We start from the raw sequence: 15,524 nt of genomic DNA, 5'->3' as shown, positions 1-15,524 counted from the left end.
ATATATTGTATATATATGAATATATATTCATATCTTACATAAATATAATAGTTATATTATGACATCTTGATTATTGCCAAACTCTTTTTAATCATTAAGTTTATTAATGCATTTCAGGTTTACAATATGATGACATTCATCATTTGGGAATTTGTGCCTTTACACCATGTATCTTGGTTCTCTTTTTTTCCTCCCCACATTCCCCTGCTATCCCTTCAACCCCCCTAGGATACGCATGTGTAAGTGCTGTATAGTTTCTCTGGTGTGATAAACTGAAAGTGTAAATAAGAATCAAAGAAAAGGTTCAAAGGGTAAGGGGAAGTAGGAGGGGTAGGGAAAAGGAAAGAAGGGAAAGGAATAAATATGAGAAAAGGAAAGAATGAAAACGTCTTGGACAAACTCATTTTTTTCAAGCACAATATCTAAATTTTTCATTTTCTTTGCTTCAAAATTTAGATTTAGACCCACATATTTCCTCCCTGATCAGTGTTCTCTAGTTTTCCACATCTTTACAATTGTCAAAGGAATAGTGGAGTTGTTCTATGATTTTGCTTACATAGAAAGGTAAAGTGGTTAAATTATAAACATGTCACTAGAAGTATCTTTTCTTTGGAATCAGAATAATCTCAATAATTAGTTCAAATCCCCCCCCACTCATACAGATACCCTCTGCACATAAACTATTTGGATGAGCTTTCAAGAAGCCTTGTTTTAGCAACCTGTACTAATTTTGAAATCAACAGTTAACAAAAAAACAACACAAAACCTAGAAGAGTGATGTGATTTTAACCCCTCAAAACAGCGTGAACATCTTCCACAGTTGGTTTATTTTATATATAAGAAGCCAGATGCCTATGTCTCTAAGATACTGCCCTAGGCCCTCACTTACTTGGATACAATTGCAAATCACACAAAGAAGCCCTCAATTAGGATATCACTTCATGTTCTTTTACTGGAAGATTATGTTTAGAGAAGTACTTCACTGGTGCACATTTTGGATATACATTATTGTGGAAACTAGAACTAGAACAAAGAATTATGGTGTCTCATGATTGTGCGAATACATTAATGACAACCAATTTATAACATTATATGAGAGCATTCTTAAGGAAGAGAATTCTAAAATATAAGGTAAGTTATTTTATCTACTACTCAGTGAATTCAGTTGTTTCTGCATCCAGGTCCTTTCTACTACTCGGACCTTTAACACACTTAAGCTTTTATTGCCACCGTGAAAGAAATTATTTCATCAAGTGTTTTCAAAGAAATGCTATGATAGCTGATTTTATTATACCTGTAACTGAAAACATGCCTGTTTTTTCTCTCCAGATATTTAATGGCAGCCTCTGTCCAGCCTATTGATCCTAGCTAGTGGATCTCTGCTGAGGTTCTTGCTTCTGCCTCAGTCTCTCTCTCTCTCTCTCTCTCTCTCTCTCTCTCTCTCTCTCTCTCTCTCTCTCTCTCTCTCTCTCTCTCTCTCTCTCTCCCCCCTCCTTCTTCCTCTCCCTCTCCCTCTCTCTCTTCCTTGGGCATTCCTCTCACCACTGTGGTATCAGGTGCAAATTCCCCGTAATGATGTCTAATTTTTCAGCTACATTCCTTACCACACTCCAAATTATAAACATGTTTCTCAAGGTTTGTAGAAGTGATTAGATCTAGTAGACGTAAATGTAGATCTCAGACCTTAGCTCATAACTTTTCTCCTTAATTCTTCTTTTTATTTTTCTTTAAATTTTTCCCGAATCATTCCATTTTTCTTTTGTAACATTTTACTGTTACTTAAGTAAAACTATATTAGCCAAGCATATATGATCTTGTTTTCCCTCTCTACTATACATTACTTCCTAATCAAACTGACTATTTTTATTAAGCAGTAAGCACTTTTTTGCTCATTTTTTCCACATGTTTCACAGATATTATCTCTCTTCCAAAAAGCTTCACAAACGCTTACATTGAAATTTCTTTCTCCCAGTGTTGCTGTAGCACTTTGCTTATACATCTATTATATATTATGGCAAAAAAAAGTTGTTTGCACTTCTTCACAACATCAAGAGCTCCTTGAGTTCTCATGTTCTTTATGTATCACTCTCAGAAATTATAGAGATGTGCGTGGCGCAAACTCCCCACAGTGTCAGTTGAAATATATTTCACTTCATCTCCGTTACTCACTCTATATTTCCACCTTCTTGTCTTTCTGTGATGAGTCCTTCCCAGTGAAAGATTTTGAAGTCTACAAACTACTAACTACCTGCACAAATTGTATGAGGAATAAAATTTTCATAGGAAAAAATTCATCTCATTGGTAAAACAAGGTAACACGTAAGTCATTGATACCAGCACTAATAATTAGCCATGAAAAGGAAAGCAAAAAATCAGTTTGAATTTCAGCGCAGAAAAGAGTGATCTTCTTGTATTGGAAATGAACCATATTTAGGTTATCAACTATTTTAAGGTATTAGCAATGGTGAGCTTTTAAGAAATTGTACTCTATTTCTACAGAGTAAAATAACCCCTATCTTAGCCACTTGTAACTGCATTAGCAAAATGAATTTCTGATATAAAAATAGAGTCTAAGTGCAAACCTCTTAGCAGAACTTGGCACTTAAACACTTCCATGAATTTTAAAACAATTTTACCCTGCACAAATAGATGCAGATGATACAGTACAATATAGTAAATATCATCTCAAAGATTCCTCCTGTTGTGAACATGCTCATCCAGTTTCCCTTTCTAGTGCTTCTAATATGCTTTTCTCCCTTTGTTGGGTACAATGTAATGGTTGAAAAGAATTTGTAACTAGACACAATTTACGACATTTTTCATATACGTCTTTGTTAGAATATCCTACCTGGTACAATGCATATCAGACGTACAAATTGAATTCCTCGATTTTTATAATGTGGTGTTAATGTCTTCCAAGTAGTCATCTAGAAGTAGGTGGCTTCTGCTTCTGTCAAATTGAAAGAATATATGGGTTTAGCTAAGTGACCGCTTGAGGCTTTTTAAATTTAGCAACAATTATCCAATGTTCACCTTTCATTGGGGATTATTGATAGCTACCATTAGACATTCCCTTTGGAACAAAGTAAATAGCAGCCCATATAGTGGACAGATGATGAGAACCATCAGATGTGCAGCAAAGAAAAAGAAGGATCATTCAGTCCTTAGGCAGCAAGTAGAATCAAGTACCTTCAGTGAACTCTGCATTGTTGAACTTGCTTCTCCAGGGAAATTGTGTGGAAAATTATATTCTTTACATAAATGAGAAATGCCTTGACTTTTGGAGTGCAAGCTAATACGACACCCTTGCTACATGTTCATCTGGTGGCATACAAGAAAGATTTATTAACTAGAATGTAGAGGATGTAGGTACTTTTCTCAATTCAACCAAAATTTAACTTAAAGTAAGTTATTGAGCAAACCACTTTCCATCTTAGACCTCAGTTTATCCTTGAATAAGAATAACTCTAATATTTCAAAGTCACTATCAAAAGACACTATCAAAAGAAATATGATACGAATATTTTTGTATACATTGGTCATTGTTGCAAAATGTTAATATTTTTCCATACTTCCATTGGAAATAAAATGTGGTTAGTAAAAACATATTGCAAAACACTCCACAGCAATTTTCAAGAGTTAACACTTAAGCTGAGTTTGTTATTTAATATCCTGTAGTTTTGTTAGTGGTTTTCCCATGTAGGGATGTATCTACAAAGAAGTATGCAGTCCGCACTTGTTTGTTTATTTAACTGCATTGAACTTGCATCACTATCTATGTGTTCTTACAATTTACTGTTTTTTCAATTAGTAATTTATTTTGAAAAGTTGTCACTTGTGACGCACACACATCTTTAGCCCATTCATTTTAATGTTGTAGACTTTTCCATTGTATAAATACACTGCTTATCATCGTTTTAGTAAAAAGACCTCTGGGTCATTTACAGCTCTTGCAGTTTTGAACAATAAAATAAACATTGCATGATTAAATGTGAGAGAAATATTCTCCACAACACACTGCTTACAAAGATTACTTTCTGCTTAGCTTATCAATTTTCTGACTCTCAGTTCTGAATATACTCTTCAGTATATACTCTGTGATGAGCAACAGAATTCCTTTCAGATCTTTTCTTTAAAGGGGCACAATTCTGTTTTCTCAATGCAGTATATCAGAGGTACATTGAAAGAGAAAGAGAGTTTTACTAGTGCAAGCATGTATTACATTCAAATGAATGCAGATGCCATCACATCCAGTAATGCCTGCCCCCGTCCTGAGAGGGAGCAAAACATGGTCCGTCTGTGACTCTGAAGTCAAGGTCTGCTCATAACCTCTCTACACTCCCTCTTACTGTAGAAACCAGGGCTCCCTGCTCTGAAGGGTTCCTACAGGTGCCAGCCCCTAAACTTTTGCATTCCCAGTATGCTAGTTTCTGATCACCTGCTCTCCACCTTGCAAAATTGGTGGTCTTGGTGGTCTATTGCTTGCCCAAAACTTGAAGGCTCACTCTGACCTGGCCAAACTAGTGCATTTCTTTACCAACCAATGAGATGAACCATTCTTTCTCCATTGAAACTTGAGTACCTTTCAAGACTATCCTTCCTTGGGTACTCTCCCTCTGCCCTAGTGTACTACATAATATTTTATAGCCTAGAATTACTTTTTTATGATAGTTAATAATTCCTTATACTAAACTTTCTAACCAGCTACCTAGTTTCTGCCTTCCAATTGGACCCAGATTGACTCTTCTACCAATGGTGTATGAAAGTTTCTGTTTTTCTGTTTGCTGGTCAATAATTAATTATGTAAGATATATTCTGTCAATAATTAATTATGTAAGATATATCTGCTTTTAACAATTAAGTACGTGTTTAAAGCATCTGTATGCTACTCTAGTTATTATTGATGTTACCTTTTGTATTAATGAGTGATAATTTGTTTCAGCAAAACTTTATTTTACATTTATGTTTCTTCTGTGAAAGGCCTTTTTTGAACAGTGGCAGAAAATATTAAGAGTGACATAAAAATGATTTCTCCCTTCTTCCCAGAAACTTGGTTTATGTTGCTTAGGCAGAGGTATGCTCATTATGAAAAGTAAACTCTAAAGTAATTACACCACATTTTTCCCTTATGTTCATTAGAAACAGATTATTGTGTTTCCATTAGTCTATAGACATAGCATTTTACTATAATATTATGCTACTTATGGGGTACAGTGTTGTAATTTTACACTTGTGTAAATCATACAATGAGCAAATCAGATAAAGTTTTCATCTCTTTATTAAATATTTTAATTTCTATGTATTAGCAACCTTAAGCTAGTCTCCTGTAATTATATCAAAAGGTATAATTTTTGTAATTATCACTTTGTGCCATTAACACCAGGTCTGCTTCTCTCTCCTCTCACTGTGTTGTGCCACCCATCATATTTTCTCCCTATAAACCCACTGCTTCATCTTCAGTTCTGTAGTAATTTTCATTCTATTTTCTACTTTCATGTGTTTAGTAAATTTTGTTTCTTGATAATTTTACTCAACTAGCTAATGATGATTTGGGGGTTTCTGTGTCTTTCCTTGTAGCTCTGCTCCTTTTGAGGCTCTCATTAGATTTATGCAGGCCATCCTTAAATTGTGATGGTTCAATTTATGATTTATAGACTTTATTATGGGGAAAATCAGCAAATGTTCACTAGAAACCACACTTCAAAGTTTGATTTTTTTTTCCAAACTAGTGACAGAGGCTCTACTCTCTTGTCACAGGCTGACAGCCACAGTTCATGATCAGCCATGTGATCAGGAGGATAACCATCTGATACTCTATAGCTTATGTGTTGTTAAATTATGGTGTTAGGTAAGTAGGAGTGCACTAAATACATTTTGATTTCTGATGGATTTCAGGATATGACCACAATGTACATCAAGAAGCACTTTTATAAGTTCAGGAAAATAAAATAACCTTGGAGAATATTTTTAACAATACATTTCACCTAAATTACATCCAAAAATGCTTTTCACATTAAAATGCCTTTGAGTGGTATTAGTAAGGCTTATGGTCCTGTATTATCTTTCTTTATGAATTTTTTCAGATTTCAGTTTTCATATTGCTCAGTATGGATGTTTTTAATACCTGGACGCAGCGTATAATGTTTACTTTCCTTGTGTGGAACTGGTATGTGTATGTAACACAATCTGATTCATTTTTTTAATTCCCTTTACATCCCCATCTCCTTCCTACTTTCTCTCAATCCCCTTCCCAATTGAGAACGATGTATCTCTTTACTTACATGAACACCTATGTTTACCGCTAAATCTTGGAAACAGCCTGTGTCCCTCAACAGATGAATTGATAACGAATCTATGATATTTACACACAATGGAGTACTATTCTGCCATATAGAAAGGTAAACTTGAGACATTTTTAGGAAAATGAATATACCCTGGTACTACAACATTAACTGAAATGAATCAAACATACACACTTAAAAATTGCATGGGCTCTTTTATATGAGAAAGCCACATTATGATTAAATTTTAAAAACAGCATAAAAATAAAAACCAGTAAATTAAATCTCACTTACTAATTCTCTTTCTCTTTTCAATTTGACCTTATTTTCAACACTTTGTGCTTTATTTTCATTTTTTCCTCCTTTATCTTGTCTTTCTGTCAAGTGGACTTTATCTTGTCTTTCTGTAAAATTGTCCCAATTTTATTTCCTCTACTGATTTGGAAATAATGCAGCCTATTCTTATTTTATTGCTGTCCTCAGATTTTTAACATGCATACTTGACATAAGTCTAAAAGTAATCATATCTTTTTGCTACTCATTTGTATTTGTCACATTCCCATTACTGGGACAATATACCTGACTGTCACAACCTGAAATGACAAAAGGTTTATTTTGGCTCAGAGTTTCAGTAGGTTCAATACATGGGCCTCTGGCTCCATAGCATAAATAGTGTGGAAGATGTAACTGTGCAAGAAAGCTCTTCATTTGTAGACAACCAGGAAGCAGAGAGAGGAGAGGAGCCAGGGAAAGAAATGCATCCTTTTTGGTTACACTCCCTGTGATTCACCTAACCTTCTAACAGTCCATTCAGCTACTGCAATCATCACTGAATGAGTTCACTGATTAAAATAGTGCCCCATGATCTAATCATCTTCCAAACATTTGGACACACATTTTAAACATAAATTATGACATTCTGTCCATGGCTTCCAAAAGGCTAATCATCATCTAATTTTGCTAAATGCATTTAGTTAATTGCTAAGAGTTTTCAAAGCCTTAATGGTTCTAGCACTGCTGAAAAGTTCAAGTTGAAAGTCACCTCTGAGACTCAAGGCAAACTCTTAGCTGTGAGCTCCTTTAAATATAAAAAAGTAGGTTAAATACTTGCAACATATGATGGAATATTAAATATTCCCATTCCAGAAAGGAGGAATAGGGGAACAAAAAGTAGACTAAAGGAAGACTGAAACCCGGCACAGCACACATTAAATCCCATGGTTCCATGTCCAACATCCATTGCAGGTTGTGGTAAGATGTGAACTAAAAGGGTTTGGACAGGCCTTCCCCTATGGCCTTATATCTCACAGCACACACGGCCTCTGTCTTGGGTTACCTCTGTTCATTGCCCACAGATTTCCTCAAGAGGCATTCCACATTCCTGACATCTCCAATGTTCTGAAGTCTCCACTGCATTTCTGACTTCACTTTCATATCTTCATGAACTTCCCCCTCAAGAGTATTCTGCCTGGCCTGGCCTGGCCTGGTTTTCTTTTAACATCAGGTTGGCAGCATTCATGACCCCACAACTCTTGCATTCTGCATGCATGAAAAATTAGCACCATACGGATGATGGCAAGCTTTGTTACCAGCTGAAGCAGTAGCCTGGCCCCCTTTGACCATAGCTCCAGAGGCTTCTGTGTGTCTGGATGTCTGAGGACACTGAAATGAATCCCAGAACACAATTGCCGAAGAGGACATGCTTGAGTAGGGATCCCAAGAACCCTGTTTTCAATTTAAAACTTTACAGGTTTATACCTGGGTGTCCGCAAAAGGTTGAAGGATCAGGTCTGGCCAGTTCTGAAAATGCCCAAGCCATCTTCTGAAGCAGTAGCCTGGCCCCCTTTGACCATAGCTCCAGAGGCTTCTGTGTGTCTGGATGTCTGAGGACACTGAAATGAATCCCAGTGAACAATTGCCGAAGAGGACATGCTTGAGTAGGGATCCCAAGAACCCTGTTTTCAATTTAAAACTTTACAGGTTTATACCTTGGTGTCCGCAAAAGGTTGAAGGATCAGGTCTGGCCAGTTCTGAAAATGCCTTCAAGCCATCTTTCCCATTGTCTTGATGTAAGAAGTTTGTCTTCTTTTAGTGCTAATATTTTCAGTGAGCATACTTTCTTTTACCCCAGCATCATAGGCACTTCTTTTCTGGCCAAGCTTTACATTAGTCAGCTGTACATTTTGCTCCTGATTTCATGGAAATCTTACTAAGCAGCCAGCAATACCTATTCCATAACCTGAGCATCAGGCTGCCTTGAGGTTTTTTCTGTGAGATTAATTAGTTCATGGCTTTAAGATTCCCACAAAGTCTCAGTCATGGGCAAAATGTAGACACATTTTCTGTTAAACTATAAGACAAATAGCATGTAGTCCAACTGCCCACAGAGTCCTTCTTTCCAAATGAAACTTCCTGAACCTATCCTTACTTTGCACACCCGTACCACCAATCTGGTCTTCCCAGCTATGACAAGTATTGCACATCAAGCATACCTCACAACTCTCTAGGGCTTCTCTACCCCACCTCTCAAAATATTTCCAATTGTCACTTTCAAAGTAGTCCCAAAGGTTTCTAAACCACATGGTCAGGCACAGTCACAATAGGGGCCACACTCCCACTACCAATGTTTTGCATTAGTGACACTCTCATTGCTTGGATATAACAGCTGACACTGACAATTTGTATAAGGAAAAATTTATTTTCCTTATACAATTGGCTGGCTCCTATTCAGAAGCATCATGGTGGACAGCATGCCTGAAATGCTGCTCACCAGATGATGACCAGGAAGCACAAAGAAAAGGACCGCATGGTTCGTGCCCACCCAGGGTCACTACCAGATCCTTCGCCACGGATTTAGCTCAGCAGTTCGGTCAAGTGCAAGGACCTGATTTCAATCCCCGGTACCCTCCCCCAAATAAAGGAGAGAGAAAAAGAAAAGGACCCCAGGGACTCACATCTTCCAGTCAGGCCTCAACTACTAACAGCACGTTTAACTGAACTCAAAAATGTAGTTACACAACACAAGAAACTGGCTTGTCAAGTCTGTCTTTAATCTGAGATCTCATCTTCATTATGCTGGTGCTAACTCAGAATTACGATTTACTAAACTTTCAAAGATATGAACAATCAAGAGACAGAGAAGAGAAATTGGGAGCATCACGGATATAGAGGTCTTTCAAACCTCTCTGGCCCAGAATAATAATAATAAAAAATCTACAAATAAAAGTTTAGCAGTATTAACTGCTGAGCTTAGTGTCTAGTGTAGAAACATTTCTGTTTGTATCCTGTGTTAGGAACCTGCCTTATAAATTTATAATTTCTAGATTCAGTTACTCTAAGGAATCATAGATACCCATTAAGAATATTTCAGCATTACAGATATAAAATTGTTCTTCCTAGTGATGTCACTAAGCTGCTTAGCAGTCAATTACATAGCAGTTAGAAGTATATTTACATTAGAACAAGTCACGTCCTTCCACCTGAGCCTGTCCCATGCTAGAGTAGCAATTGAATAACAGGCCATCTGTTTTAATCTCTTTCTCCTATCTCATTTGGTAGTTGGGTTCCATCTTGTTTTGTGATACTATTTTTATACTCTATGCTTATCCATCTTGTCTTTCCTTCCAAATTATTTATTTGAGGGGCCAGAAATTTAGCTCTCATTGGCTCTGCTGCCTGCCTTGCAAGCAGAAGTTTCTGAGTTCAATCCCTGGTACCAGAAAAAAAAAATTACAAATTATTTATTTGATGAGGGAGTGCATACTTTGACTTTACTAAGCAAAGATCTTTAATTTTCAGTATTTAATTTTAACTTTCAATATTTTATCTGAAAGTTTTTTCTCACCTTGATTTATAGAAATATAATTTGCATATTATGTAAAGTAAAATATCGTTTCAGTATCTTCTGAATGTTACCATTTCCATAGATAAGTCCCTTTTTAAGTGCTTAATACAGCACTTTCCTTTGTAGGGAAGCCATCACAAGAGACTGGCTTTTCAAGGCTGATTTTAAGTAGCCTGCATTTTGCTTTCGTTATGATGACAATCTCAAGATTAGGGTTAAAGTCAGGGTTCAGGTTATTTAACTACTACTTAGTAGTTAAATAGTATTTTCTGTCAGGTTGTTCTCCAACTCAATATTACTTATATTTTATTAATTGGAATTTAAAATTTAATGATGAAAATATTCAATTTTTTCTCTTTAGGAAATTACTTCTAACCATTCATATATATATGAATATATACGAATGTATCTATATGTCTATAGATATAGATATATAGATATATTCTTATTTTGGATCATTGAATTCTATCCCTAGTATTTAAAAAAACCCTCTTTTTTATTTTAGATATGTAATTTTTTATTCAAATGCTACATTTTTTCTCAAAAAACATCACTGTTATTAAACTGACTTTAATAGTTCTTTAACTCATTTATTATAAATAACTACGATTTTAATTTTTGCAAATTTGACTTCATGCCATTTTATACTTTTCATTTTAAAATTAAACTTTTATTCTGTTACTTATGTAAGTTCATACATAGTTAAAAGAAGTAACAATGAAAGCTCATGTGCTCATTAGCCAAGTTCCCTCAATAATAACATCTTGCCAATCTATACTACAATAGCACAACACTGATAATGAACAGGGCAAAAATATGAGGCATTTTCCTCAACATAAAAATTTCTAATTTTGCCCTCCCCTTTGGCTATTCCCAATCCTTTTTCATTTATTCTGGCAATCATAAAACGTTTCGAGAATGTTATATAAACATATCCAATTAATAGCAATGTACAACTCAGTTACCTTGTATGATATTGAGGGACAGTTGGGATCCTTAGGTATGATTACATAAGGGGAACTAGGCTCCTTTAAGAGGTGGAAAGGAAGAGGCCTCTGCATCCCAGCAATCAGCAGCAGCAGAGCTGACAGCCTGTGGTATTGATATGTGCCTCTGTGTAGCTCAACTGAGCTGGCAACTTGCAGTTTTTACCCTCTCTCCTGTGTAGCTGCACTGTTCCCCCTAAGCCCCTCTTTAGGTAGGTTACTTCTCCCTAAAAAAGTTTACCCTTCAAATTCCCCTGTTGGTCCACCTAACCTGGCCCCTAGCAGTGAGTGTAATGACTAATCAAGAAGTAACCCTCCAAGGGGTAGTGGGAATGGGACCCTAACTCTTTAAGAACAGGATTGTTGGCCACACTCAGCTCTGAGTGCCACACGCCTCCACCAGAGGAACTTTGTACTGCTTCTTGCAAAGCCTGTAATAAACTTTCTGCTTTACACTGGTCTTCTCTGACTTCTCTTCCTCTTTCTGAGTCAGAGAGAGACAAACCCAGCAAGGGTGAGTCGGGGCATCCCTAGAACCCCAGACCTACAGGATGAAACAATACTTACTCTCAGTTTTCTAACTGTTGAAAATAGAGTTTTATTATAAGTATAAATGTTTTCAAGTATGAACATGTAAACTTCTTTCACAAAATAAAAATAAACGTTTTATTTTTTTAGAGAGTTCTGAAGTGTTTTTGTTGTTGCTGTTATTAATTTTAAGAGTATGCCCTGCAGATAGGCAGGAAAATATGTAGAACCGAAATATGTATTTAAGCTAATTGGAGAAACAAGCCACTCTCAGGTGGAAAAATATGCTTTTCTTGTGGTCATTAAACCAAGAAGAGTGAAGATCAACTCTGAGTTTCAATTAAATATACTGATGTAAAGAAACATTGTTTGAATTTTAAATTTTATTTATAGCATGGTCACTGTAACTATAAATCTATTCGATTTCTGAATTCAGATCATAAAATCAGCATCACATGTTCATGTTTTAATTGTTAAATTTGAGTACTTTATAGTGAGATTTCATATTATAAGAAATGCTATTATAATATACAAAGAAATTATCTCAATAAATAATTTGAATAAGGAGAATACACACACACACACACACACACACATATGGAGAGAGAGAAGGAGAGAAGGGAGAGACACAAAGAGTGACATCTGACATCTGTTGCTACAATAAACATATTCTGTCACCTAAAAATGGCTAGAACTGTGCAAATATTTCATCTGTTCAATTTACACCAAAACTTGCATCTAATTTGTATCAAAATAACTGTAAAAAAATTATATATATTATATAAATACATATACACTTACAGTCTTGGGGAGCAAATCCAGGGCCTAATGCATGCAAGGCACATGCTCTACCACTAATTAAAATTTTGACACTTAAAGAACAAATGTGACTTAAACATCTTAGATTGTTTTACATTTTATGTGTTAAGGATCATCAAGCTAATTGAAAGCAATAATATAAATATTTTATATGAAAAGAAAAGAGATTCATTATTTCAAATAATTTTATTTTGGATTAAGAAACAAGACTTTCATAAAGTAGGGAGTCCCAAGACAGTTATCCATAATGGCTTGCTTACTATTCACTATTATAAAATGAGGTGTTATAAAAAAAGGAAAATGTGTCATGTTATTTCAGACATAACAGTAGTTCACTGAGGAAAGTACACCTGTCTGGATTTTATCATGCGCCATGATTTATCTCAAGAGAGAGTTGGGAGACAATTAATAATGGACTTTCCTAGTGCTCAGTTTTCTCATTGCTATTATCACTTCCTTATTTCTTAAGGTGTAGATCATAGGGTTTAAGACAGGGGTAAAAACCGTATAAAATATCGCGAGAACCTTATCCACTGGTAAGTCATTAAAAGGCCAAGCATAAATGAAGATGCAAGGCCCAAAAAAGAGGGTCACCACGGTAATGTGGGCAGTCAGGGTGGCCCGTGCCTTGGCCATACTGGATGAGGAACGACGTCTCACGGTCAGCAGGATGATCATGTACGAGATGAGCAAGACCACAAAGGACAGCATGGCCATTAGACCACTGTCGGAAAGCATCAGTACCTGAACAAAGTAGGTATCAGTGCAAGCAAGTTTGATAACCAGGGGTGGATCACAGAAAAAATTTTCCACTTTATTTGGGCCACAGAATGGAAGATCAACTATGAAGACCAACTGACTTAGGGAGTGCAGAACCCCAGTGATCCAGCAGCCCACCACAAGGCCTATGCACCTGTGTGCACTCATGATAGTCGTGTAGTGTAAAGGTCGACATATGGCTATATACCTGTCATACGCCATGGCCACCAGAAGCATCATTTCACCACCAGCAAAGACATGCAGAAAGAATATCTGAGACATGCAGCCCTCAAAAGAGATGGTCTTACGCTCCATAAGGAAGTCAATGATCATTTTCGGGACAGCAAATGTGGATAGACATACATCGATGAAAGAGAGATTACTAAGTAGGAAGTACATGGGTGTGTGCAGCACTGGTTCAGAAATGACTGTGAGCACAATGAGAAGGTTTCCCAATACAATGGATGCATAGAAAAGAGAGAAAAATGCAAAATAGAAAAGTTGTAACTCTCGAGAACCCGAAAGACTGTGCAATTCAAATTCAGTCACTCCTGATTTATTGCTTTGGTCCATGATTTCAAATTTCTGAGATCACACCAGAAATTTTCCTGCAAAGTGAAGTGGAAGTGGAAATAGCATTATAAGATTCTGAGATTGCTGAGAAAAGACAAGCCTAGATTCACATTCCACTCAACATCTGCTTTAGCGCCTCATAAACTTGAAAATTTCACATAGCATACAAACATTTCTTTGTAGACACGGTTTATCCAGGGCTGTGCACTTGTGTACACTAGCGAAACCAAATTACATAGAATATAACACCTGTACATTTTAATTAGACAGTTCCTAATTTAGGCTCTTTGTAAATCCATAATGGCTCTTCATACATTAACAGGATCTGGGAGAATTTATTTATTTTTTATTTATTCATTTTGGGTACAGAGATCAAACTCAGGTCCTTGTGCTTGCAAGGCAGGCAGCAGAATCACTGAGCTAAATCCCCAGCCAATTTTTGGGGGGGAGAATTTAATATGTCATTTTTCATAAATGACGTTAGGTAATATTTATTGATCTAAATGTATTTTTAGTTTTATATTACCTAAAGGGGAACTGATTTTACTTTAAAGATTAGTTTCCAACAGTACTTTAGAGAAAATTATTTTTAAAATACTCTTTTAGAAGTTCTGATTCTTTTTTAAAAAATCATTCTGTTTTGAAAGTTTTCAAATTTTGAACTATGAAAATTAATTCACTAAGATATGTATGAAGAAATTAAACACGATGTGTGGTAAAGAATGCTTGACTACAGCACCAGGTGAAAACTTACCTTTAAAAATGTAGTTTCCACACTTTTTATCATCGCACTCCTCTACCACAAAAGGTTGTGACCATTTATTTAGTGACCTGTAAATTGTGTACGAATATCACTTCACTGAAACATGAAACATAAAGTGCAATTGAAATCTGAGACAAGGGAGGGCAGGGAAAAGGGAAATAAAGGTTGTGACCATTTATTTAGTGACCTGTAAATTGTGTACGAATATCACTTCACTGAAACATAAAACATAAAGTGCAATTGAAATCTGAGACAGAGTCATTTTTACATAGGTAAAGAGAACTCTAAATATTTTTTACCTATCATGTAAAGGTACAGGATCCCAATAATGAATGTAACTGTATTCTATACCTAGATTGTAACCAATAAACTCAATAAAAAGAAAAAAAAGTAAAAAAAATTAAGACAGAGTCATTTTTACATAGGTAAAGAGAACTCTAAATATTTTTCCACACAAAGCACCTCACCTACATTGAAATGTGCACATATGTTGGTCCGGAGGAAGGTGGATGGACCTAATTCATTGCCTGTAGTACCACAGACCTGGAAGAGAGCCAGGAAATCTTGATAGAACAGAAACATGCTTTCTTACCATGAACAAGATAATCATCATTCCCTTGTCTCTCCAAATTTCTTTGTTTACTAACTTAGTGGACTTCTCCTCTTTTGACTGCTCTATCTTAGAAATAAAGTCACCATGTCCTTTTTGCCAGGCAGCTGTGAAATCTGAAGTGAAAAGTAACCATTTTCTCATGTTCTAGTTTCTAGTGTTCTGTTTCCTTACTTGGAATTAAGGAAAAGCACTCTAGCTCTGTGAAACTCACTTGTAAAAATCATCTGTACGTGGATCTCTTGCTAATGTTGCTGCAGTGCACACACATATATCTAAGCCAAGGCACTAATAGTACTTACCTCTGAGTGAGATGAAACAATATCTTAACCCCTTAAACCTTTGTATTCTTACTGAGAAT

The 15,524-nt window shown here is 35.9% G+C and overlaps 1 protein-coding gene across 1 annotated transcript; it reads right to left on the bottom strand.

The window, feature by feature from the left end:
- Nucleotides 1–12,863: 12,863 nt before the first annotated feature.
- Nucleotides 12,864–13,790, bottom strand: LOC104852760 (olfactory receptor 4K15). The gene has a single exon (XM_010610540.1). It carries the CDS (start codon nucleotides 13,788–13,790, stop codon nucleotides 12,864–12,866), a length of 927 nt encoding a protein of 308 aa, XP_010608842.1.
- Between the last annotated feature and the right edge of the window lie 1,734 nt (nucleotides 13,791–15,524).

This window comes from Fukomys damarensis, unplaced genomic scaffold (assembly GCF_012274545.1).
Source record: "Fukomys damarensis isolate Sample0158 unplaced genomic scaffold, DMR_v1.0_HiC HiC_scaffold_17, whole genome shotgun sequence".
In the NCBI taxonomy this organism is placed as follows: domain Eukaryota; kingdom Metazoa; phylum Chordata; class Mammalia; order Rodentia; family Bathyergidae; genus Fukomys; species Fukomys damarensis.
The sequence above is the reverse complement of the archived record's forward strand: the minus strand, read 5'-3'. Positions and strand labels throughout refer to the sequence as shown.

What these genes read in the sequence shown, in the direction of transcription:
- LOC104852760 (XM_010610540.1), bottom strand. Translation starts at nt 13,790, where the DNA reads ATGGACCAAAGCAATAAATCAGGAGTGACTGAATTTGAATTGCACAGT.